The sequence below is a fragment of the Misgurnus anguillicaudatus genome, chromosome 22 (genome assembly GCF_027580225.2).
Source record: "Misgurnus anguillicaudatus chromosome 22, ASM2758022v2, whole genome shotgun sequence".
Lineage (NCBI taxonomy): Eukaryota > Metazoa > Chordata > Actinopteri > Cypriniformes > Cobitidae > Misgurnus > Misgurnus anguillicaudatus.
In genome coordinates this window covers 31,336,555-31,363,528 of record NC_073358.2, presented here as the reverse complement: position 1 = coordinate 31,363,528, position 26,974 = coordinate 31,336,555, and the positions used below count along the sequence as shown (strand labels likewise).

General features: G+C 35.9%; 1 protein-coding gene across 3 annotated transcripts; it reads left to right on the top strand.

Moving 5' to 3' along the window:
- The first annotated feature begins 563 nt into the window (after positions 1–563).
- usp20 (ubiquitin specific peptidase 20) lies at positions 564–24,082 on the top strand. Of its 3 annotated transcripts, none has more exons than XM_055199580.2 (25): positions 565–708; positions 1,335–1,433; positions 1,517–1,570; positions 2,897–2,959; positions 3,082–3,216; positions 3,403–3,505; positions 4,344–4,413; positions 4,524–4,637; positions 4,755–4,833; positions 5,012–5,444; positions 5,689–5,835; positions 5,918–6,030; positions 6,386–6,558; positions 9,001–9,095; positions 9,209–9,242; positions 9,335–9,380; positions 9,475–9,655; positions 9,812–9,938; positions 10,590–10,759; positions 13,881–13,962; positions 15,170–15,278; positions 16,911–17,013; positions 19,620–19,688; positions 21,165–21,323; positions 23,602–24,082. In XM_055199580.2, exons 2-24 carry the CDS (start codon positions 1,353–1,355, stop codon positions 21,317–21,319), a joined length of 2,736 nt encoding a protein of 911 aa, XP_055055555.2. In that variant the 5' UTR covers positions 565–708; positions 1,335–1,352; the 3' UTR covers positions 21,320–21,323; positions 23,602–24,082. The 3 variants fall into 3 exon arrangements, with proteins under 3 accessions (XP_073716533.1, XP_055055555.2, XP_055055554.2); XM_055199579.2 differs by having other exon boundaries at positions 6,386–6,567; XM_073860432.1 differs by lacking the exons at positions 16,911–17,013; positions 19,620–19,688; positions 21,165–21,323; positions 23,602–24,082 and having other exon boundaries at positions 564–708; positions 6,386–6,567; positions 15,170–15,287.
- Positions 24,083–26,974: the final 2,892 nt, after the last annotated feature.

Genomic DNA, 26,974 nt, shown 5'->3' with positions numbered 1-26,974 from the left:
GCTGACGTCAGCGTTCAAGAGTTAAAGGCCGAAGGCTGCAGCCTACGGAGGCCGCATATGCAGGCTGCATACGTCATCAAGACTGTCTTATTTCAGAATATTAACAATTGCAAAGTTGACTAATATTTTTAATTAATCGTAAATTGATGTAATATGCTTATAACTTGCGAATGCAATGCTCAGTTAACTTAAATAAACCAGGCTCGATGACGTATGCAGCCTGCATATGCGACCTTCGGAGGCTGGAGCCTTCGAATTGAGAAACGGCCAAACTTCTTTAACAGTTGACTACTACGGGATGCTGGCAGTAACGTTTATGACAAGCAAGCCTGCAACAGAAAATTAAAAACATTAAAAGACTCCAAACAAAAAATATTTAAATATTATTACTGAATCGGTATGTTCTGCTTCTTGTGGCGTTGCTCAGACCCATCAGCGAATGACATCAAGTCCCGCGAGAGCAATTCAAAAGCTGTGCTTTCAAATCGCTCTCGCGATACTTTTATGTCATACACGAATCGGTCTCCGTAGCGCTGCATGAGATGAAAGCGTTCATTGGCAGGGTTCATAACTGTGACGTCAGCGTGCTGTATTCAGTATGGATGCTGTTTAGTCCGCTGTCAGCCGTTGCTGCTTGCCACCGTTATAAATGGCACGTTTGCACTAAAATAATCACCTATCATCGTTGATTCTGTTTCTGTCTGACAGGTAAATGTCTGTTCTTATCTATCGCTCGGCTGAATCGAAGTGTCACTGTTTATTTGTTTGGATAACATCATGTCGACAGCGAGGGTATGAATATTGTTTTGCAGCCAAAGTGTAAACGGCCTGTTTATGCTGCACGATCGTGATGTTTATCGTGACTGATGCTGATATTTAGAGAAACTGTGGAGTGTTTGAGAACCTTATGACCACTATAGATGGATAAGCTAGTTGTTTATTGTTATTTATTTTTCAGATATCCTAAACATGTTTTTAGGGTCAGAGTTGAAACTACATTTTCAGTAGGCAAATAATAGTATTTTGCTATACATTTAATTTCATTGTTATAATAATGTGCTAATACTAAGTGTAACGACTGCGTCTTAGTGCGCTGCAGTCTTGCAAGGCAGATGAAACAGCAGTTTTCACAGTGTATTATATCGATCAGATGTGCAAATTGAAGTGGGATAAGATATCAAAACAATTGAATGTCTTTAATTCAGACTGATATTAAAACTTTAATTTCATCAGAGGGTTATGCTTAAATCTGTTTTGCAGGTTTCATGTCCCAGATGTTTTTTTTGTTTACTCATTTCAATCCAGTTCTGCTGTCATGTATTTCGTTTGTACAGAGCAAGGTGAATATCAAGATGACTGACAGCGGGGATCTTTGTCCTCACCTGGACTCTACTGGTGAAATTACTAAGGAGGAACTTATTCAGAAATCAAAGGTTTGAAATGTAGTGTTACTTATATTTAGGTGTTTAATGTATTATATGTTCTGTTTGTAAAATGTATAATGTTTCTATTTAAGGGCACGTGTCAATCATGTGGGGTAGGTGGCCCTAACCTTTGGGCATGTTTACAGGTGAGGATGGCAGACATGCTTACTTTTATTTTTTTAAGTATATTTTATCCCAAAATGAAAATTCTTTCATAACATACTCACCATCATGCCATCCCAGATGTATATGGTTAGCTGAACACAAATTAAAGGTGCCATATAATAAAAAACTGTATTTACCTAGGTATAGATGAATAATGAGAGTTACCTGGTATTGACATATTCTGACCCTCAAACACGTTTGTTTGTTTGTTTGTTTCCTCATTCTTATGTAATCCTCATGCATGCAAAAGACTGCTGGAAAACAGGCCAATCACAACATAACACCGACTGTGATGTAACAGTCGAGATGTACATCCAAACATGTTTACTAATGTGAGCTACTGGTATGAGCCTCAGTGCAGAGCCAATCACAGTAGAGCTCAACATTATTATTCATGACTCTTCCCAATTAGGCAAAAATAGACCTTTTTATTTAAAGGACAAATCCAAGGGTTGTATATGGACATGTAAAAACGTTTCTGTATAATTTCTGCACTTAGTAAAGTTACATACCTTCTATGTAAATATGAAAGAACAATTTAACATATTATTTCAATTCTTTGGAACTTTTAAGTTCCTTTTAAATACATAAGTTCCATAATGTAGAAGCTCCAAAACATGCAAACGTCCATCGTAAACTGCATCATTAAATTAATTTAAATGACTCCAGTGTGTTAATAAATGGTTTCTGAAGTAATGTGATAGATATCTGTAAGAAAACTGAGATTGATATGAGCTTTTTTGCTAAATTGAAATAAAAACGTAGAGCATATCCGAGTGCTATATTTAAAGGGACAGTCCACTTTTTTTGAAAATATGCTTATTTTCCAGCTAGTTAAACATTTGATTCTTACCATTTTGAAATCCATTTAGCTGATTTCCAGGTATGGCGCTAGCACTTTTAGCATAGCTTAGCACAATCCATTGAATCTGATTAGACTATTAGCATCGCGCTAAAGATAACCCAAGAGTTTCGATATTTTTCCTATTTAAAACTTGACTCTTCTGTAGTTACATCGTGTACTAAGACAGACAGAAAATTAAAAGCTGAGATTTTATAGGCAGATATGGCTAGGAACTATACTCTCAAACTGGCGTAATAATCAGTGACTTTGCTGATGTAACATGGCTGAAGCAGGCGTAGTGATATTAAAGTGGAGTGTCCCTTTAAGAATGTATAAAGGTATGGCTCAGCATGCCCAAATGTAAAGATTCAGCCAAGATCTATAAAGTTACTCATTTATTTAGAAGTCCTAAAAAACATTTTAATCTCAGTCTCTCTTTTGCTTTGTCCTCTTGTTTCCACAGTGTGACTGTCCCTATGTAGGCTGTGGGGAATCGTATTCAGATCACAGTACTATACATGCGCAGGTGACGGCTTTAAAATTTTCCTTATTCTTTATCTGTTTTATACTACCCATGTCTAATTCATGTCAATGCCGACTGCCCTTGTCTTTTGTGCCTGTGGGAAATGTGGCCTTTCATACTTTCAGACCAAAAAGCACAATCTGACAGTAAACCTGACCACATTCAGGGTGTGGTGTTATGTCTGTGAGAGAGAGGTGTTCCTGGAACCAAAGCCTGTTACGCCTATATCATCAGCTCACCGCTGCAAACCGCTTGAACAGGTAAAATGTCAGATTATTTAGAGATCATGATATCTCCCAATAGTTATTTTGCATTTGTGTTAAATGTGTTAAACTGATTGCCTGCGAGTCAGATTTGGTTGTAATTTCATTAAGCAGGATTACTAAGACTGCAAATCTTGCTATTATCATAAATAATAAATAATGTTGTTAAAATGCTCCCCCAAGGATTCTCTACCCCAAATGACATGTCACTCATTGAGGGCAGTGCCTATCGCGGTGGCAGATGAGGAAGGCTCAGAATCTGAAGAGGATGAACTAAAACCTAGAGGTATAATATAACAGATAGGAAGTAATTGCATATTTTATACAATTTAAAAAGCAACCATTTCATTCGAACAGTTTTTAATTAAAGGCAGAGTGCACAATGTTTGAAAAACGCTTTGGAAAAGGGAGTCGGGCCGTTACCAAAACACACTTGTAGCCAATCAGCAGTAGGGGCCGTGTCTACTAACCGACATCCTTGCCGGGGTTGCGTATGTGTAGGGCGGGTCTATCAAAAGAAGGTCCAGATTCTATTGGGGTAGGGGCGTGTATGTTTAGGTGATTTCAAATATCAACATTGGCTTTTAAACATTGTGCTCTCCGCCTTTAATACCTTTTATAGGGCTATAATAACATTACAAAATAAATTCAATGTTTAGAATAGTGCTTGATCAATATGGGATTTTCAATGGCAATCTCCAGTACTTGCTTACTAATACAATCCTTGCTTATTACCAGGCCCAGATGTTATCTGTGGACATTTGTAGATACATTATCTTCTGTGTTGACTTTTGAGGACAGTCAGTGAAATTGTGCAGAAAGAATTCAGATGTGATAAAATAAGCTACATGGATCTGACAGTGCTACACGTTTGCATAAAAAAATTAAAGTAGTACAACTCATGTGATGCATGGAGCATGTGTACTTTGTAAATAAAGAGCGTTACAATTATGCAAACATTTGTGCACACAAATTCTGTGTGGGCTTGCTTATTAGTAATTGAAAGAAAAGCAAAAAGCAAACATTATACTGTTGGCTTACAGTGATGATGACCAAATGCATTAGTAGATGATGCATTACCGGTAAACGTAAGCTTAAACTCTTTGCTACTTAACCATTTGTAGGTCTCACAGGAATGAAGAACATTGGCAACTCCTGTTATATGAATGCTGCCCTGCAGGCTTTATCTAACTGGTGAGCTCATTGTCTCTTGATCATAACACGTGAAGGGTGTCAATCAGAAAAACAGAATGTTGATTTTAATTTTAATTTGACCTTCTATGTTTTTATCTATCTCTCTCTAGCCCTCCTTTGACTCAGTTTTTCCTGGATTGCAGTGGCTTAGTGCGTACAGATAAAAAGCCTGCATTGTGTAAAAGCTATCAGAAGCTTGTCTCTGAGCTCTGGCACAAGAAACGGTAACTAATATTGTCTTGCCAAACCTCAACACAAGGTTAACTTAAGTGAAACAAGAACAGACAATCCTAATCATCTGAACATTTTTGTTTCTGTACTTATTTTGGCTCTTTGTGCAGGCCGAGTTATGTTGTTCCCACTAGTCTCTTTCATGGCATCAAACTGGTGAACCCTATGTTTCGGGGCTATGCTCAACAGGTATATGAAGATTGCTTTGCAGCTGTTTGTCATTGACAGACTTGTTTTCAGTAGCTTTGAAAAAGCATGTTACATTGTGTCTCTGTATCTGTAATATTTTGTTTTATGTATGCAGTTAAACAAACAATAGCTAAATACTCACACAAAAGAAGATAAACACATTTTTTTGCCTCTCTAGGACACTCAAGAGTTTTTGCGTTGTCTGATGGACCAGCTTCACGAGGAACTAAAAGAGCCCCTAACTGAATGCGGTGGTGCGATCTTAGACATCGACCCCGACCGCAGCTTTGATAACCGTAACCATGGTGATGGAGACCGAAGCCCCTCTGAGGACGAATTTTTATCGTGTGACTCCGGATCAGGAAGTGAAAGAGGGGATGGAGACAGGTCGGGAGGAGAGGCGGAGCTGCTGATCCAGGATGAGTGTATTGGAGTAAAAGAGAATGGAGGGATCTCAGAGAAAGAAAGGCTGAAGGAAAGAAAAGGAGAGGAGAGGACGCGGGAAATTGATGAAGATGCAGATGTGGACACGGCCGCAGAGAATGGACAGGCAGAGAGAGGAACAAACTCAACCGCCATAGCCGCAGCTGTGCAGGCACCAGGAAATACAGGTATGATGTGTCCATATAGATCCTGGTCCAAATGGAAAACGAGTAGTCATGCTTAATTTGGCATTTTTCTAATTTCGTTCCAGCATGGTTTGTTCAACTTGTGCTTCAGTGGTATCAAGGAAATCCTGCTGTTTAGTCCAGTTTATGTTCATTTAACATTTAAAAATGCTACCTCATCAGGTCTTTTTTTTCTGATGTGGAAATGTAATGTATATTGAATTTTTTCATCTCCCTATTCTTGCAGAGCCTGATAATGAGGCTTCCATGAACTGTCAATCTTCTCGTCCCTGTAGCCCTGTCCACAGTATTCAGGAGCTGCACTCCAAACTCTCCAGCACTCCACCGAGGTCCAGCCCTCTTAGAACTGGCCCGACTTACACTTTCAAGAAAGGTCGGTTTTTCTTAATTCTTGTTTTAATCATTTTTTTTGGATGTACACGATGTATAAACATTGGTCATTGTATGTCCTATAGCTCAGATGCTTCTGGGAACCAGGAAGAAGAAGCAGTCCCGTTTCCGCAGTGTTATTTCAGATATTTTTGATGGGTCCATTCTGAGCCTCGTTCAGTGTTTGACATGTGACCGGGTGAGGGAAAACACATGGAGCCTTTCGGGCTCTAGAGGGCACCAAGCATCAAATCACATTCAAATCCACACTTCAGATTGCACCACTACAGTTTGTCAAAATAGACGGGAAGCCTTGTAGTCAGTAATGCACCATATAGTTTTTGTTGATCTCCAGAGAAATTTAAGAAGTACAGTACTGTGCAAAAGTCTTAGGCCACCATGCCACAATTAGATTTGTTGTTTTTGGAGTGTTATAGTGATCATATATAATTATTTCTCAGTCTCTTTAATAGAATACCACCAGAAAATACATGAAATGTGTATATAGTATAAAAAACTGTATAAAATGCATGTAATAATATGTCCCTCTGTAGGTATCAACGACGGTAGAGACATTTCAGGACCTGTCCTTGCCTATACCAGGTAAAGAGGATTTGGCCAAACTCCATTCCTCCATTCATCAGAGTGCTCCTGTTAAAACTGGGGTCTGCACGGATGGCTATGCTGCCCAGGGCTGGATCTCCTACATCATGGACTCTATACGACGGTATTCTGAGTGAGGAATAAAATAGAGTATACTTTGGTTGTCATTAAGTTCAGGAGTTTGGGTTGAAATTTATAAGAGTTTGTAAAATACCTTCCCAGTGCTATTTCATGTCAACTATCCAACTAATCATGGCAGTTAATAACATTCAGGCCAATAAAAATAGGGCTTTCGAGATCCATCATCAAAATAATACACAGGCATCTGATCATGGCCTTTAGTTAAGACTCTGTATTAAGACCTAGTCTGACCAGCTAGCAGTTACTTGGGGAAAATCAGTCTTACTTTTCAGATTCAAATGAGACCAATATTTATGCATTTGTAACCTTCCCTAGATTGTAATTTATGCCCACAAAGAGCTCTTGGCATGCATATTAGGGTGGTCCTTATAATGGGTCAATTTTTTTAAATGTTCTATTCTCACCCCCTAATTGTGTTAGGATATCAATAAAAACACACTGTGCAAAATTGTTGAATTGTTCCTACAATATCTAGAGGTTGCTCAAAGCCTTTGAATATTTCCGAAATTACAAATTTTTGCAAAAACTGTACTATTTAAAAATGCACAACACACATAAAACTTGCTTCTTGGCGGGTAAATTTGTTGTTATTTCAGTCTCTTCTGATCCGAGTAACCATATAGCGGACTTGCTTCGTGTTTCTTCAGCCATTGTCTCAGTGTATTTTCTATTGTGCTTCATTCACATTGAAGCTTTCTTGCTTTGAAAGACATATCACAGCTAAAACAGGAGTTTTAATTAAATGGAGCATGGTCAAATAAGTCCATTGCTGCCATAAGTATATATTATGAAACAATTATACATGCTAGCACAAAGTATCACATAATACACAAATGTGTTAAACTTCAAAGGTAATATTGAAAAAAATTTGCCCAATTTTTTGTTATTTATTCAAACATTTTGGGGGGATGAGAGGACAAACTTTTAAAAGTAAAAAAATAAGGACTACCTTAATGCATATAAACTCACCTAAAGGATTATTAGGAACACCTGTTAAATTTTTCATTAATGCAATTATCTAATCAACCTAATCAACCAATCACATGGCAGTTGATTCAATGCATTAAGGGGTGTGGTCCTGGTCAAGACAATCTCCTGAACTCCAAACTGAATGTCAGAATAGGAAAGAAAGGTGATTTAAGCAATTTTGAGGGTGACATGGTTGTTGGTGCCAGACGGGCCGGTCTGAGTATTTCACAATCTGCTCAGTTACTGGGATTTACACGCACAACCATTTCTACAGTTTTTAAAGAATTGTGTTAAAAGGGAAAAACATCCAGTATGCGGCAGTCCTGTGGGCGAAAATGCCTTGTTGATGCTAGAGGTCAGAGGAGAATGGGCCGACTGATTCAAGTTGATAGAAGAGCAACTTGACTGAAATAACCACTTGTTACAACCAAGGTATGCAGCAAAGCATTTGTGAAGCCACAACACACACAACCTTGAGGCGGATGGGCTACAACAACAGAAGACCCCACCGGGTACAACTCATCTCCACTACAAATAGGAAAAAGAGGCTACAATTCACACAAGCTCACCAAAATTGGACAGTTGAAGACTGGAAAAATGTTGCCTGGTCTGATAAGTCTCGATTTCTGTTGAGACATTCAGATGGTAGAGTCAGAATTTGGCGTAAACAGAATGAGAACATGGATCCATCATGCCTTGTTAACACTGTGCATGCTGGTGGTGGTGTAATGATGTGGGGGATGTTTTCTTGGTACACTTTAGGACCCTTAGTGCCAATTGTGCATCTTTTAAATGCCACATCCACCCTGATCATTGTTTCTGACCATGTCCATCCCTTTATGACCACCATGTTCCCATCCTCTGATGGACTAATCATTTCCAATTGGTTTCTTGAACATGACAATGAGTTCACTGTACTAAAATGGTCCCCACAGTCACCAGATCTCAACCCAATAGAGCATCTTTGGGATGTGGTGGAACGGGAGCTTCGTGCCCTGGATGTGCATCCCACAAATCTCTATCAACTGAAATATGCTATCTTATTGATATGTACCAACATTTCTAAAGAATGCTTTTAGCACCTTGTTGAATCAATGCCACGTAGAATTAAGGCAGTTCTGAAAGTGAAAGGGGGTCAAACAGAGTATTAGTATGGTGTTCCTAATAATCCTTTAGGTGAGTGTACTTACATTTTTCCTTGGAATTCCCTGCACAATCCCTTTTGGTCACAGCTAGCTTAATTATTGGGTAGGGATATGATTTGACTCCATAGGTATTTACTTTTGGCAGCTTCCACAAAAGAAGAATATATTACTTTGTATTATATTCCCTTTGTGCCTATCTGTTCAATAAAAAGTTAGGACAAGTCTTCAAGAAAATAATTACCTGACCAACTTCTAAGCCAATTTATGCAACCAGTCACAGATTTTTAAATAAATGTCTTTGGTGTATTTAGGTTTGTGGTGTCCTGTATTCCCAGCTGGTTTTGGGGGCCCATGGTGACATTGGAGGACTGCCTGGCAGCATTTTTCGCTGCTGATGAACTGAAAGGTAAGAACAGCCCGTTTAATGTTTGTGTTATGGTGACACAAAGGGGAAACATTATTTACTTTTCATTAAAGATTTACTACCTTTTTTACTACCAATTTTTTTCTCCCAAACAGGAGACAATATGTACAGCTGTGAACGATGTAAAAAGTATGTTTGCCTATTAAAATACAACCAACATGTCAGGTATGAGATTTGGTTATATCATAAATATATGCTCATTTACTCTACCTATTTCCCAGATTGAGAAATGGTGTGAAATATTGTAAAGTTCTCCGTCTACCTGAAGTGAGTTCCCACTATTTTTAACAGCATTTTACACTTTCTTCTGTGCAACTAGTATTCAAAGTGGATTTGGGTTTGTGTGTGTTTCCCTCTTTAGATACTGTGCATTCACCTGAAGCGTTTTAGGCATGAGGTCATGTACTCATTTAAGATAAACAGCCATGTATCATTTCCATTGGAGGGTTTGGATCTTAAACCCTTCCTGGCAAAGGAAAGCCCATCTCAGATTACTACCTACGACCTGCTGTCTGTCATCTGTCACCATGGCACTGCTGGCAGTGAGTAACAATTATATTATCTTGTGTGGATTTGAGATACACGCTTGCCTTTGTTGCATAAATGCCTGCTCGTCCATGGCTCTTATGCAATGTAAACATACACAATTTTACCTGTGCTTTATTTTGAATAAAATACATTTTGTTTGTATTGGACAGGTGGTCATTATATAGCATACTGTCAGAATGTGATAAACGGACAGTGGTATGAGTTTGACGATCAGTACGTAACAGAGGTGCACGAGACCGTAGTGCAGAACGCTGAAGCATACGTCCTCTTCTACAGGTACCCTTCTTATTTAAACACTACCGGTTAAAAGTTTTGAAATACTCACTTGTTCTTTATTTATATATTTTTCCACATTACAAAATAATGATAAATTCATCAAAGCTATGGCATAACACAAACATAACTATGGAAATTATCCAAAATAAATCAAAACTGTTATATTTTATTATCTGAAGTGCAGTCACCCTTTGCCTAGAAATTGAAAAACTGTACTCATGTCATGTTATCAAGAAGCTTCTTAAACTTTCACTTTAGGATTATTTTTAAAGAATATTGAAGAAGTTCACATTTAATCTGAACTCTAATTGGCTGCATTTCCTTTAATATTGAGTCTAAGTAATCTATTTCAAAATAATATTAGAATTCTCCAAAATTAATCTGTTTGGCACAGCTATATTTTTGTCTACGACAATAATTTCAAGCATTTAATCATTCATTGTCAGATGAAAAGATTTTTAAGATCTTAGTTAACATTTCAGTCAAGTGTTTCAAAACTTTTGACCGGTAGTGTTTATTCGTAAGATGTATTTGTATCAAGTCATATATGTAGGCTGACTGTTTTAACCAATTTAAATAACAATAGCCTTCAATTTTTCCACATTTTCCCAAGGTTTTAATATGTCATCAAAATGCTATTTTATCTTTCAGGAAGAGCAGTGAGGAATCGGTAAGAGAGAGACAGAAGGTTGTAGCTCTGGCTAATTTAAAGGAGCCAAGTCTTCTGCAATTCTACATCTCCAGAGAATGGCTTAACAAGTTCAACACGTTCACTGAGCCGGGACCCATTACCAACCATACTTTCCTCTGTCAACATGGAGGTAATAACACACAAAAACCCATTTAAAGTTCTCCAAGATTGGGTCACACATTTCATTACAGTGGGCATTAGGGGAGAACCGGGACAAAAGTAACATGGGACGAAAGTAACAAAGCGATTTTCTCCGAGCCCTGATAACATTTGCATCCCAAATTACGACAGCTTCTTATGCACGCAACCTGACAAATATCGCGTTATTTACTCACCGTTTTCCGCGTGTAGATCCAGAATGGTGTTTTTAACCATGATAAGTAAATTCGTAAAGCGGTCATTTTGCGTTGTGTTTATGGTTTCATGTGTTAAAGTACTGATCAATCTACAGGTTATTTAGTGCTCTAACACATCTTGAAGTTTGACCTCTCTGAGTTTTTCAAAATTAAAGTAAATCGGGTTTAAATGTGAGGAGATCATGTCGGGTCGAAAGTAACACTTGTTACTTTTGTCCCGCTGCTAATACTGTTGTATATGTTTAAAATTGATATTATTCTAATTTGATTTAATTTCATTTTCATAGTGTTCAAACTGTTGAAAAATTTTTTTATTCTAAACAATTTAAGTTTGTACTGTTGGTTGCTTTTGAAACATTTGATAAAACTGAAATTTAAAATTAAAATGTAATTTCATTTATTTTTTACAAAGATAAATTACAAAATATGTTTGCAGTTACATATTAACAAGGTCATAGTCATGTATATTTAATAAAAACAAGTGTAACACAAAAATCTATCTTGTTTTTTTGTGTTATTTTCGTCCCTGCAGGTGGGGTCGAAAGTAACAATTCACTACTTATGTTTAAAGCGAAATTATACTGAAGTCATTTTACATTTTTACAAAATTTCACCTTGTATTGATAGACCACACTTGTGAGTTATTGACCACAGCAAAAATATTTCTCTGTCTATAACATTATCTTTTAAAATTAAGTTTTTCTGAAAATGGTACTTTCGCCCACGCTCTTCCCTACATAACTAAAGTAATAATCTGTATGTTTTATTTATATATATATATATATATATATGTGTGTGTGTGTGTGTATATATATATATATATATGTGTGTGTGTGTGTGTGTGTGTGTGTGTATATGTATATATATGTGTGTGTGTGTGTGTATATGTATATACAGTCTTGTTCAAAATAATAGCAGTACAATGTGACTAACGAGAATAATCAAGGTTTTTAGTATATTTTTTATTGCTACGTGGCAAACAAGTTACCAGTAGGTTCAGTAGATTCTCAGAAAACAAATGAGACCCAGCATTCATGATATGCACGCTCTTAAGGCTGTGCGATTGGGCAATTAGTTGAAAGGGGTGTGTTCTAAAAAATAGCAGTGTCTACCTTTGACTGTACAAACTCAAAACTATTTTGTACAAAAAAAAAAAATTTCTGGGATTTAGCAATGCTGTGAATCACTAAACTAATATTTAGTTGTATGACCACAGTTTTTTAAAACTGCTTGACATCTGTGTGGCATGGAGTCAACCAACTTTCAGCTGTTATTCCACTCCATGATTCTTTAACAACATTCCACAATTCATTCACATTTCTTGGTTTTGCTTCAGAAACAGCATTTTTGATATCACCCCACACGTTCTCAATTGGATTAAGGTCTGGAGATTGGGCTGGCCACTCCATAACATTAATTTTGTTGGTTTGGAACCAAGACTTTGCCCGTTTACTAGTGTGTTTTGGGTCATTGTCTTGTTGAAACAACCATTTCAAGGGCATGTCCTCTTCAGCATAGGGCAACATGACCTCTTCAAGTATTTTAACATATGCAAACTGATCCATGATCCCTGGTATGCGATAAATAGGGCCAACACTATAGTAGGAGAAACATGCCCATATCATGATGCTTGCACCTCCATGCTTCACTGTCTTCACTGTGTACTGTGGCTTGAATTCAGAGTTTGGGGGTCGTCTCACAAACTGCCTGTGGCCCTTGGACCCAAAAAGAACAATTTTACTCTCATCAGTCCACAAAATGTTCCTCCATTTCTCTTTAGGCCAGTTGATGTGTTCTTTGGCAAATTATAACCTCTTCTGCACATGCCTTTCTTTTTAACAGAGGGACTTTGCGGGGGATTCTTGAAAATAGATTAGCTTCACACAGACGTCTTCTAACTGTCACAGTACTTACAGGTAACTCCAGACTGTCTTTGATCATCCTGGAGGTGATCATTGGCTGAGCCTTTGCCATTCTGGTTATTCTTCTATCCATTTTGATGGTTGTCTTCCGTTTTCTTCCACGTCTCTCTGGTTTTGCTCTCCATTTTAAGGCATTGGAGATCATTTTAGCTGAACAGCCTATCATTTTTTGCACCTCTTATAGGTTTTCCCCTCTCCAATCAACTTTTTAATCAAAGTACGCTGTTCTTCTGAACAATGTCTTGAACGAACCATTTTCCTCAACTTTCAAATGCATGTTCAACAAGTGTTGGCTTCATCCTTAAATAGGGGCCACATGATTCACACCTGTTTCTTCACAAAATTGATGACCTCAGTGATTGAATGCCACACTGCTATTTTTTTGAACACACCCCTTTCAACTAATTGCCCAATTGCACAGCCTTAAGAGCGTGCATATCATGAATGCTGGGTCTTGTTTGTTTTCTGAGAATCTACTGAACCTACTGGTAACTTGTTTGCCACGTAGCAATAAAAAATATACTAAAAACCTTGATTATTCTGGTTAGTCACATTGTACTGCTATTATTTTGAACAAGACTGTATATGTGTGTATATATATATATATGTATGTATATATATGTGTGTGTGTGTATATATATGTGTGTGTATATATATGTGTGTGTATAAATATATGTGTATATATGTATATGTGTATATATGTATACACACACACACACACACACACACACACACACACACACATATATGTGTATATGTATATGTGTATGTATATGTATATATGTGTGTATGTAAAAGAAAGGTTTCATATATATATATATATATATATATATATATATATATATATATATATATATATATATATGTGTATGTATGTAAAAGAAAGGTTTCATTGCTGGTCGCACATTGGTAGATTAATAATCATTTCAATTACTGTAATTGTGAAAACTACATTTTGTATTGTATTATACAGGTATTCCTCCAACTAAGAACCATTACGTGGATGATCTGGTGGTGATCCTGCCTCAAAATGTGTGGGAATATCTTTATAACAGGTGTGTAAAATGTTTTACAATATGTTTATATCAGTAATTCTTAAAGTGTGGTCCTTAATTCTTAACCCCCCCCCCCCAGTGGTCCGACAAAAGATTACCTAAACTAGGCAAGTGTTTATACAATCATCACTTAAGTCGATTTTTAATGCGCTTGTGAAACTGTGATATCAGTTCTTGCCTTTCTGTTTTAATAACGTAAAAATGGATCGGTGGCTAAACCAAAGAGGAGTCAAAAGAAAAGATCAAGCGTCAACTGAAAGCAGCTAAAATCCACATATCTATTAGTTTTGTAATTTACTAGTTTTTGTTTCATGTGTAAAATTCCTGTAATTTAAGGGAAACATTTTTTTTTACCAGATATTTCAGAACTTCTTGTAAACCTTCATTTTTTTGTCCTCCGGTTCATTTTAGTGTCCTATGGTTTCGTTAGCTGAAAAACCATTTAGGGATTTGGAAGTAGCATTCAGACAATGCATTTAATGAGTATTTAATGAGTTCGCTGGGAATCAAACCCATGCATTGCAAGCTTAGGGCTCAGTCACACCAAAAGCGCTTTAAACGCTTGCAAACGCAAGGCGCGACACACTGCCTTTTTTTAAAAAGAGCAGTGCAGCGCGGCTTTTCATATTGCTAAGCAACCACCGAGTCAGCTGTCTTGTCAATCAAATATTGAAGCGTGAGCGCTCTTTTGCTGTTAACTGTCATATTAGCAGAAACTTTAAAAAGAGGACGCTTGCTCTGACCTTGTTTGAGTGTGAGAAAAGCACAAACACGCAGGAGAGAGTGAGCGAGTGGAGTCCGGTTCTTCAAAGCAACTGTAAACTTCTCTCGCCACAACGTAAGGCCCGCCTCTCCCCTCATTCGATTGGACAATGGAAGACGCGAATGACGTCAGGCGCTCCTCCGCTCTCAGCGCTCCTTCAAAAACGCGTGCGCGGCAGGCGGCAGAAAACCGCAAGGCGCTCGGCGCGCATAAACAGCGCGCAAACGCGCCCTGCCCATAGAATATCATTCAAAAAAGGCGCCTGCAACTGCCATAAACGCTTTTGGTGTGACTGAGCCCTTATGGTGTACCAGTTGAACTACAAGAAAACAGATGTCAAGTGTAAAGTAATCCACCACCGGTGTAATATAAACAATGTTAAGTTATGTATTTGCTCTACTCCACTCGCTATGCAGTTATTCATGTCTGGAAATATTTTTACAGGTTTGGGGGAGGACCGGCTGTAAATCACTTATATGTGTGCCACATCTGCCAGGTAGAGATAGAGACAGTAGCCAAACGGCGGAAAATGGAGATCGACACTTTCATCAAGGTGAAATAATAATTTTACCATGGTTAAATTGTATGCCACAGACAGTGTACACTCTGGATATATGGCCAGTAACTGTACATTGCAGATCATGTATCTTCTGGTTGTCTGTACTTGACTCATGACATGCTGACTCACACAGTAGCATTGGATTCAATGTTAAAAGATGAATACTTGAGGAAACTGCTGTATCATGTCTGGTGTTGGTCTACTATGATGAATAAGAAAAGAAATTACAGACAAGCTTGTGCCTGCTAGATGGTTTGCTGAAATGTTTAGTCATTAAATTAAACGGCTGTAAAAATGTATCAGATTAATATTTTTTTTGCATCAATCTGTTAACCACTTTCAGTACTGATCAAAACTGGCAAATGTTTACAAAATTTCCATGATTTTAACTCTTTAATTTCCCAAGTTAAGTGGTGTCACTGATTTGGGGGGGAAAATCACACAAATTGACAGATTTTCAAAAGGCCTGTGCAAAAAACAGAGCTTAATTTCTGGCTTGTACATTGAGTTATATGGAGTATAACAGCATATTAGAGAGAGAGAGAGAGAGAGAGAGAGAGAGAGAAAGAGAGAGAGAGAGAGTTTACATGCACACACACACACACACACACACACAAATATGCTGTTATACTCCATATAACTCAATGTACAAGCCAGAAATTAAGCTCTGATTTTGCACAGGCCTACTAAAGGGTTAATGGTGTCACATGGTGATCAACAGTAAAATTGACAAATTTGACCTTTTAGCAAAAGGAAAAACCGGCAACAATCAAGAATGCATGATAATATGGTGTCATGGCTTGCAAATCAAAAAAATGTTGTTATAATGGAAGTCAATGGGACAAAAAAGCCACGAACAACTAATTAGGGAGAAAAAAATAAAAACTGATGCTGCAGGAAAACTAAAAATGCATCAAGGCCAATGTTTTTACCAATCTTTGACAAGCTCAAGACTGTGAAAAAGGTTTAAAAAAAATCCAGTTCACAATCACTTTGTGTATTAAAAATCGATAATTTTGTGTGTTTTTTGTCATCAAGTCGGTGGCGCCACTTATGAGCTTGGCAATTAAAGAGTTAAAATCATGGAAATTTTGTAAGCATTTGGTAGTTTTGATCAGTACTGAGGGTGATAAACAGATTTATGATTTTTTATTTTTTTGAAAAAAAAAGAATCTAATAAATTTTTTAATTTAATTTAGTGGCTTTTTTTGTACACGAACACCCGAAAGGGTAGTACATTTGCAAACGGTATTGTTGAGTTTTTGAAAAATTTCAAAGCATTTTCTCAAAATATGTGTAAATATAAGATTTGTCACCCAAAATCATTACATTTGCTGAAACACAGCGAAAGTTGTGGCCAAATTAAGACATAAAAAAACAAAAATGGCCTCAACAACCCATAAGGGTTGAAGACATGGAGAATTAACTGACCATTTTGTGAGACCAGGTAAAACAGAAATTATTTTCATTGCAGGTCTGCATCTGGCTCTTTTTATTGTTTTGTTTTTTAAATGGTCACCCTATATGGTGTAGTATTGTAACAGATAACAGTACAGTTTGAGGTTGTTCTTATGGGTCATATCGGTTAAGTCCTCTCTGTCTTGCTCTCTCTCTCTTTCTCTCTAGTTGAATAAGGAGTTTCAGGCCGAGGAAGCTCCTACGGTCATTCTGTGCATTAGCATGCAGTGGTTCAGAGAATGGGAGAACTTCGTCAAGGGCAAAGATAACGGTATTCCCTCACAGTACATGCTCATACCAACATGAATCTGTGTGTTTTTCAAGAATATTCAGTGATGTGAAGCAAAAAAAAAAAGTTTATGTCCTAGAATTATTCTGATACCTTCTATGTATGGCTGAACAGTAGCGTAGTGTCACGAATATAAGGCGACCCTGATTATAGGACGACCCCCCTATTCAAAGTATACCTCTTGGAAAAATGCTTTCTGAAGACCAGCACTTGTCTTTTATAGAAGTAACAACATAAACAAACGGCTCTTGTGGAACACACGTAACTTCCGGTAAACTCAGCTAAGAATCAATAACGACAAAGTCCTTTTAGAGTAGTTTATTTCTGATAACAAGCTAAATAAACAACAAATAGATGACCTTAGTTCATATTTCATAGCTAAAGCATATAAAAAACGACACTGAGCTAATGTTGCTGTTTAAAATGTGTACTATAAGTACCCTTTTAAAAAGGTCCTAATATGTATAATTTAGGTACAAATATGTACCTTCTGAAGGACTAATATGCACTCTTTGGTACAAGGTACAAAGGTGTACCTTTATGAAAAGGTACTGTCCCAGTGACAACTTTTGTACCTTTATTTCTGAGAGTGTATCAGATGACAGTATCAGTGTAACGGGATACACTTCAAAGCCATTCAATACAGTGGAAAAACAGCATTTAAAGAAATGCTACAAAACTTTGATAAGCAATATAAACTGCCAGGTAAAACATACATTTCCAAAACGGAAATTCCAAATTTAGGGAAGTTAAGGATGCTATTCATAAGGATCTGTAAGGAATGTGGTCCAATACTAATATGATCTTAGTAGGATTGGCTACTATTTAAGGCCTATTCTGGTATAGTCAGTTTATTTTGATTTCATTTTTATTTTCAGTTATTATGTTTTTTTATGATTTTTTTTTAGTTTTTAAAATATATATTTATAAAATAAGAAATAATTACTTTAAAATATGTGTATTAATATTTACTGCCAGATAAACCTTGCGAAAGATTTAATTTAAATATTCACAACAATGTGTACAAAAATTTTCATGAACAAAGAAAATGTATGAGAATTAAATGTCAAACAATTAATCATCATAATCGTCAAAGTCCTAAAACAGGCAATTCATCGTCACAATTTATTAGACAATTAACCGTCAACCAAATTTTATAATCGTGAAAGCCGTATTCCCCACATTCTTTAATACTTTTAAATATGGCCTATAGACGGTTTCATCGGACGCACGTGATACACGTCTGGATCCGAACCTTACTTCCGGTTTCGTTTTTTTTTATGGTATAACTAGTTGCTAAACTGATCTCTTGAACAAATGCATCGTCAAAAATAACAAATGTTTTGGTTTCCTAGGTAATATATGTGTTGTTGTTTTGCTTGTTATATAAATAGACTACGTTTAAAGTACTTTGTTGTTATTTATTATTAGCGGAGTTTACCGGAAGTTACTGCGGACCGCGACAGCCGCTTGTTTATGTTGTTACTGCTGAAACCGTCTATAGTAGCACATATAACTTGTAGTCCACCTGGACTTAATAACATTTAGAAACACGTAGTCAATTTATAGGTCATTAACATTAGAAGTCCACCTTGCTGTAAACAACTGTTGTTTATCAAGTTTCTTCAGTTAAGGTGAACTTGTTTGTGTATTTGGCAAGTTTGCTAAAATTCACTAAGATGCTTTCAAAACATTGTTCTGTTTGTTTAAGTGTTCCAACATAGCAACATTAGTTCAGTGATGTGACAGAGGAAAACAGAAAGCTTTTTTTAAAGGTGTTTTTAAGCTATGATTGTTTTTACGGTGCACAATTTAACATGTGTTTATATTGCGTGTGTAAAAAAAAACAGTATTTTTCACACAATTTACCTATCTGTCCTAAAAACGGTCTGATGTCTTCCTTGTTTCATTGAAGTTCCTTGTTCAGAAATATGTAACAAGTTCTGATTGTGTAGTTTGTTTAGTGTGTTGTGATTCGATAGCAGCTTGGCTTAACCAGAGCTTAGCTGGCGACTGACGTATTCCTGTGGGTGGAGATTAGTCAGAAAATCTTATTTTGACGTAATTCAAACAGGAAGTAGAGGGCTGGAGTCCAAACCGGCCGTTCGCTGTAGGCTTTCAAAGGGGGAATTATATTAAACAAAAAATATCCACTGGAAGTGAACTTTAAGCTTTATCATTTTGCAGGTATTATGTATGCACTAACAGCAACATTAAACACTAACTAAAGTTTGAAAAATGGGATCAGGAAAAATGGGACCTTTAAATCATTGTTTTTGCAATTCCGCTTGGTGCCACTAGTGGGGGAGAAATAACACATTTCACCTTTAGTGGTTAAATGCTTTGCCCTTGTGATTTTCCAGCATTGCCCTCAGACTATGGAGTAAAGTGTGTTAAAAACAAACACAATTGTTATTTCAAATATACCTAATGTATTTTATCTTTACATATTAATTTTTTTTTCACCAATGCACAACTATAAGCTGAGGCCACCTGTGTATTCTGAAGGGAACATTTGCTTGTGTACTATTTATTGGGCATAATTTATTCTATATATCTATTGTCTCTCTTTTTCTATGCTCTTGTAGAGCCGCCAGGCCCTATTGACAACAGCAGGATTGCAGTAATGAAAAGCGGAAATATCCAGCTCAAACAGGGTATGGGTAGTGTGCGCATACTTGTCTTCAAACTCTATGCTTTTATGTGACTCATCTTTGTCTAAAATTTGACTCAGATTCGTGTTTCTATTAGGGATGTGTCACAATACCCAACAACCATCAGGTCAACTAGTGAGGTTGACTAGTTTTATATAGATTTCAAATTATTTAATGATTATTTTGAGTGTTGCATGATTAAAGCTTTTCTGAGGGATTATATTTTTTAATTTACAGCTCTAAGGCACCAACTCTACACTGCAATAAATGTATGTCTTAGTTAGTATTTTTGTCTTGTTTTCTAATACAAATACCTGAAAAGTCTTACAATAGGATACATTTACTTGGTAAGCTAGTGGTTTAAGATATTAAGTATATCTGGCAGTGCAGTAAACTGGAATTAAGTTCATTTTTCTTAGGGGCGTGCACACCAAGTCTTTAACGAAGAAGATATTTTGAGAAATGATGGTAAACGCACAGCAGTAAGTGACCATTGACTTCCATAGTAGGAAAAAATATTTTGGAAGTATTGTGATAAATGACTAAGAAAATATTTTGATAAATGATAGAAAGCGCACAGTTGACCGTACCCATTAAATTCCATCATATTTTTTTATTCCTACTATGGACGTCTATGGTCACTTACTGCTGTGTGTTTACCATCATTTCTCAAAATATCTTCTTTTGTGTTCTTCAGAAATAAGAAATTTATACAGGTTTAGAACAACATGAGGATGAGTAAATGATGACAGAATGTTCATTTTAAAGTGAACTATGCCTTTAAGTCTATAACTCTTGATTTTCATCATTTATTTCAATAAACAAGACTTAATATCTCAAGCCACTTGCTTACCAAGTAATTGTATGTCAATTTAAGAATTTTCAGATATTTATATTAGAAAACAGGACAAAAATACTAAGTAAGACGTTAATTTATTGCAGTGTACAGCCAGACCATTTAGACGAGTCTTTCTTTTATGTCCCGGCATTAGTGTTACAAATGTCCCATCTTTTGAAAACATCTCTCGAGACCCTTCGGTTCTGTTACATTTGGTTTTGTACATTCTAAAAATGGCTGGGTCGTTTTTAACCCATGCTGGGCAAATATTGGACAGATAAAAAGTATTTTAAACCAAATGGTTGCATAACAATAACAACCCAACATTGGCTTATTTTTAACCAAGCATTGGGTAATTTATAGTTTTGTCCAATATTTGCCCAGCATGGGTTAAAAAGTAACCTTACCATTTTAATAGTGTACCAGAATTTGTAACACAAAATGCCCAATATGTGATCACCCTCTAAAAAAAACATGCCCTATCAGGTCAGGTAATCCCAAAACCATCCTAATTACACAGGTCTTGCTTTAAGCCGATTAGTCCTCTAGTTTAGGCAATCTACTGAACAGTTCATTCTGGAATTACATTGCACAGTCTTAAGTTTCCAAATGGTTCATTGTTAGTGTATTTTGTATTTTAGGAGCAGACTACGGACAGATATCTGAAGAAACGTGGCAGTACTTGTTAAGTATTTATGGCGGTGGGCCAGAGATTGCTGTGCGGCAAACCATCAGCCCCCCAGACACTGACACACATGGAGAGAGGAAGATAGAGGCAGAGACCAGAGCGCTCTAAAGTGGTAAGATACACACACATACACACCTTTCATATTTAATGTGTGTGTATGAAACAGTAATAAAAGCTGAACATAAACATTTGGTATACTGTGCGTGTGCACACAGGAAGTGGCATACCAGACATATTTCAGCAGAACACTCATTCTAGTCATCGTATGATACAGACTGGTTCGAAGCAGACATCGATTACGTTAATTGGCTAGCACATACACCACAGTAGACTTTCTGTGTGTGTATCTTCAGCAAACCCCCCCCCCCCATGTTAATTCTGAGAAGTATTTTATCTTGATTGGTAGTACTTTTTAATCTTTAATCAGATCAAAGTTATGACATAATTTATTTATTTAATTTACTTACATTTATTTAATAAAATCTTATCAGTTAAAGGCGGGGTGCATGATCTCTGAAATCCAATGTTGACCTTTGAAATCACCTTAACAAACACGCCCCTACCCAAATAGAATCCGGACCTTCTGTTGATAGACCTGTCCCACACATACGCAACCCAGGCAATGATGTTGGTTAGTAGACATGCCCCTCACTGCTGATTGGCTACAAGTGTGTTTTGGTACTTTGCCTGACTCCCTTTTGTGTTTTAAAAAATCACGCACCCCACCTTTAAGGCTGTTCCCTAAAAAATAAACCACAATCAAATACAAAAGTATCTTTAAAATAATGTACAATAAGAGCAAATTTTTATTACTTATTTATTTATTTATTTAAGCAGTAGCTATTCTGCTCAAAAGGAGTAGGCCGAAGCAAAAAGCTTATAAACGCCCTCCCCAAAAAATGAATATTACAGTAATACAAAAATCATAATACAAAACGACAAAACCACAATACAACATCAAACAAAACAAATCAAACAATATCCAATAAAACAAAAATGTATATACACTTGCAATGTCTAATAGTAACAATACTCCTAATGGTAAACGATCTATTCTTCTTTATACCTTTCAAAAATCTTTTGTTTGTATTTATATTTAACAGATTGATATTTGGACAACATTTCATCTCCAAATTATTCCACTGTCGCACCCCATTAACTGTAAGGCTAAAACTTTAAGGTTGTACTATGTTTTTGCATCCCAAAATTCATTTCATCACGTAATGCATAACCACCAGTGCGTTCTTGGAACCTTCTTTGTATTTGGCTTGGTAACAATTTGTGCCTTGCTTTATATAGCATCTGTACTGATTGAAACTCAACAATGTCATAAAACTTCATGATCTTAGATTTTAAAAATAATGAGTTTGTATGGTCCAAGAACCCAACTTTATAAATTAGTAGGATAACTCTTTTTTTGCAACATTACTATTGGTTTTAATGTACTTTTATAAGTATTACCCCGTACCACAGAGCAGTAATGTAAATAAGGCAAAAACAGAGAACAATATAAAGTATGGAAAGCTTTGATGTTTAAAATATGCTTTACTTTTGCAATTACTGAAATGCTTCTTGATATTTTAGTACTTAAATATTTAATATGAGAGTTCCAAGTAATTCTATCATCTATAATAACTCCAAGGAATTTAATTTCATGCACCCGCTCTATAACAACGTCCTCTATCTGAATTACTTCCTCAGCATTAGAATGACCATGTCCGAATATCATCATTTTGCTTTTTCCCAGATTTAATGATAATTTATTTTCTTTGAACCACTTATTAACACGTTTGAGTTCACGAAAAGTTGTGGTTTAAAAGAGCATATTTTTTATTTTTCTTGTCAAAAATGACAATCGTTTCGCTAGAGAAGACCCTTGTGCCTCGTTTGGGATTGTTTGGGGTCCTTTGAGACTCAGTTAAAAAAGAATGTTACATGTTGAGTTGAGTGTTAATTGTTGGTGTCTATTAAAGTTCATTAAAATGAGAAAAATCCTGCAATGTTTTCCTCAAAAAACATAATTTCTTCTCGACTGAACAAAGAAAGACATCAACATTTTGGGTGACATGGTGGTGAGTGAATTGTCTGGATTTTTCTTTTAAGAAAATTGAATATTCCTTTAACAGTTTTAATGCAGTTTAAAATTGCAATTTCAAAGGACTCTAAACGATCTCAAACGAGGCATAAGGCTCCAGTCCTGTGACGCGTCAGCGCGACCTCACGTAATACATCATCACGTCAAGAGGTCATGTTTTAGTCTTGGACCAGCCGTAAGCCTTGTCTGTGAAACCAGGGGTATATACAGTATATAAATATTGTATTGGAAAAAGCTTAAAACATTTAGTTCTTGTTAATATGTTTCTAAATCTTTTTTCTCTGTTCTGCTGTAGGTGATGATGCCTTATGGATGGTTTTTCGCACTATGCTGACATTTGTGTCTCACAAACACTTTTTGAACATTTCTGTGGATCTGTTATCTGTGACTGACAGAGCTACCATAGTGTAGGAATTGGTCGTATTAAGTAACTAAATGAGCAGACACATTATTCATTCAAAACATTCATGAACAAGATTTATTTGTGCGCATCTGTGATACACTTGTTTCGTCCATGGGACTAAGGGCAATGACGTGAGGCTAGTATCTCAGTATGTTATTTCTTCGATAATGCAGAGGTAAATTACATGTTATAAGCTGGACGTCTACTGTTACTCAAAATGTATGTTAGAGCTTGTTGCTGACTTCTGTGTAAGCAAATTAGGGTTGAAATTAGTACTGCATGTTCAAAGCAGCTTTCCCTGGCACCTAGCTTTGACTTAATCACAATAATTCAAACTACATGACAGGGTCACATATTCAGAATAAAAATAGAGTTGTTTTTTTAGTTAATACATTTTTAAACTCTTGCAGTAAACTATTTACACAGCAAGTCCCATTCGTATACTTTCAACTATTTCTTGGGTACAAAAATATAAATACAAAAATGATTTCCTATAACACTCAAATTCTGTTCACACTAGCTGATGTTTCATTAGAAACACTTTCTAGGGAAAAAAAACTTAAAGGAGTAGTCTACCCTTTTGCCATATTAAACTGTTATTACCTCAACTTAGACAAATTAATACATATATATCTTTTTTCAATGCGTGAACTGTACAACGCGTTGTGAATGTGTTAGCATTTAGCCTAGCCCCATTCATTCCTATGGTACCAAACAGGGAAGCCACCAAACACTTCCGTGTTTTCCTTATTTAAAGACTGTTACATGAGGAGTTATACCAGTAAGTATGGTGCCACAAAATAAAACTTTTTTTTGGTACCATAGGAATGAATGGGGCTAGGCTAAATGCTAACACATTCACAACACGCTGTACAGTCCACGCATTGAAGAAAGATAGGTATGTATTAATTCGTCTAGGTTGAGGTAATACCATAGTTTAATATGGCAAAAGAGTAGACTATTCCTTTAAGATTGTTGTGTAACAAGAAGAATACTGACTTTCACGTGTTATTGCGCAAGTTCAAATTCATGCATAAAAATGATTCCACTTTAAAGTAACAGGACAGGATGTGATGTCATAGATGGCTTTGCCTTTCAATGCTGCTAGGAAAGGGTTTTTTAAACCTTCTTTTTTTGTTTACCCCATTCAACTGACATTCAAATGATTTTTTACCATAACCATGTTATTAGAACCCATTTATTTGATTTGGATGTTTAAAGTTCAAGAAATGTTTTGTCGTCATTAAGATTATGTTCTGTTTCAAAATATTATGAAATCCTCTGTTTTAAAATGTATAACTCCAGGCTGTGTCACAACCAAAGGAAGTGAATCTTCCCTGAATATCCCGTGCTTGGTGCAACAGCTGGTTGCGTAAGCTATTTGAGATCATCAGTATTAAAAGGTCTTTAAATCATTTCCTCAGAATGGTACAAACATGTACCAGCTTCTTCAAATGTTTGGTGTGACTCCAAACTAAAGTCTGCATCATATTAAATGTTGCAGTGTTTGAATAATGTCGCATTTAATAATTACACACACTGTAAAAATTATTTGTTGGTTTTAACTTAAAAAAGTAAGTATTTTAATTTAACTTAAAATATTAGTTGACTCAAAAAATTGTGTTAAATTTTGTGTCAACTAATATTTTTAAGTTGAATTAATTTTTATTTTAAGGCAACCAGGTAACTTACTTTTTTAAGTTAAACCAACTTTTTTACAGTTATACAATTCCACAACCGATAGTACTAAAATTTGGAAGGGAACGTGCAATGAGGTAGATCAGATGTGTTTGAAATGCTAATAGGATAGCGTTAAAATGTGTCTGTTTTTGAACAATGTTTGTATATAAATTGTGTACATTTTTATTTATGAATGTTTTTCTTTAATGTAAGTTAATTCTGCTGAATTGTGTATATGATAACATGGCTACGTTTGAACACGAAGAAACTTGTTACATTTTTGGTTGCAGGAACTTTCCAAGGTAACTTGTGATGTCTTTTAAACTTAAGTGATTTCAATGAGATGTGTATGAATTGACAAATAGAAATAAAGTCTGTTCTTTATCACTGTCAGCTTCCTTTCACTTATTAAAATTCATATAAAATTTGTGAAAACAACTGTATGCCTACGATACGAAATGTTTGTCATTTTTACAGAAACAAAATGTAAAAATGCTACAGGAAAAAATGTTAATTGGCTAACTCTAAAAAAATCTTTATATGTGTTTATATGTTAAAAATTGTAATCGATTTAACAAAACATTACATTTAATTTTACGAAATAAAGTAAAATGTACAGTTTTTGAAAGTAAAAGGTATATAAAATTATAGGGAAAAACAATATTTTTGTGTCACAGAAAATTCCTGTAATTTATTGTGCCCTTTATTTTACTGTATTTTTCCCCCAAAAAATGTTTTTTTTTTTAGTTTTTTACGGATTTTTTCTTTAAAAGTATGAATTACAGTGTATGAATTACCATATATTTTATGGTGAAAATCTCTATAATATATTTTACTGGATTATACATGTACTTTTACGGTAAAATATTGCTAAAATTATGTTTTTTTAAGTAAAAAATTATTTACAGTAAAAACCAGTGAAATGACGGTCATATAATTAGAATACTATCAAAAAGTTGATTTATTTCACTACGTCCATTAAAAAAGTGAAACTTGTATATTATATTCATTCATAACACACAGACTGATATATTTCAAATGTTTATTTCTTTTAATTTTGAACTAAGGAAAATCCCAAATTTAGTATCTCAGAAAATTATAATATTACTTAAATGGGACATTCCATGAAAATCAGACTTTTTCCATGTTTAAGTGCTTCTACCAACCCAGAAAACATGAAAAATAGCAACCCTGTAACTTTGTTTTGGTAAGGCTCTCTCTGAAAGCATGTGAATATATAGGTCATTCGGATTTCGCTCCCCCCATGAAGTAGTAAGGGGATCTTCTTATAATGATACCACCCCTTCAACTGCGCTATCCTACCATGACACGGCCTCACGAGTGCGAGAGACAGAGAGAAAGAATGACTGACAGCACGACGCGTTTGTATTCCCTCAAACACAAACAGGAGCCTACAATCTTATAACTTGTAATTTTAATGGTCTTTCTAAAGGTTGAAGATGAGGATTACCGTTACCTTAGTGCAAGAGAGAGAGCGAGTGAGGGAATGAACGAACGAGAGAGAGAGAGAGATCAACGCGACGGTTCACTTTCATCAATACAAGTATGTTGTTTAATATGTTTT

What these genes read in the sequence shown, in the direction of transcription:
- usp20 (XM_055199579.2), top strand. Translation starts at nt 1,353, where the DNA reads ATGACTGACAGCGGGGATCTTTGTCCTCACCTGGACTCTACTGGTGAA. An exon ending in TCACCATGGCACTGCTGGCA is followed by an intron (nt 9,656 to 9,811) that starts GTGAGTAACAAT and finishes TGTATTGGACAG; the next exon opens with GTGGTCATTATATAGCATAC. An exon ending in AGATCGACACTTTCATCAAG is followed by an intron (nt 15,279 to 16,910) that starts GTGAAATAATAA and finishes CTTTCTCTCTAG; the next exon opens with TTGAATAAGGAGTTTCAGGC.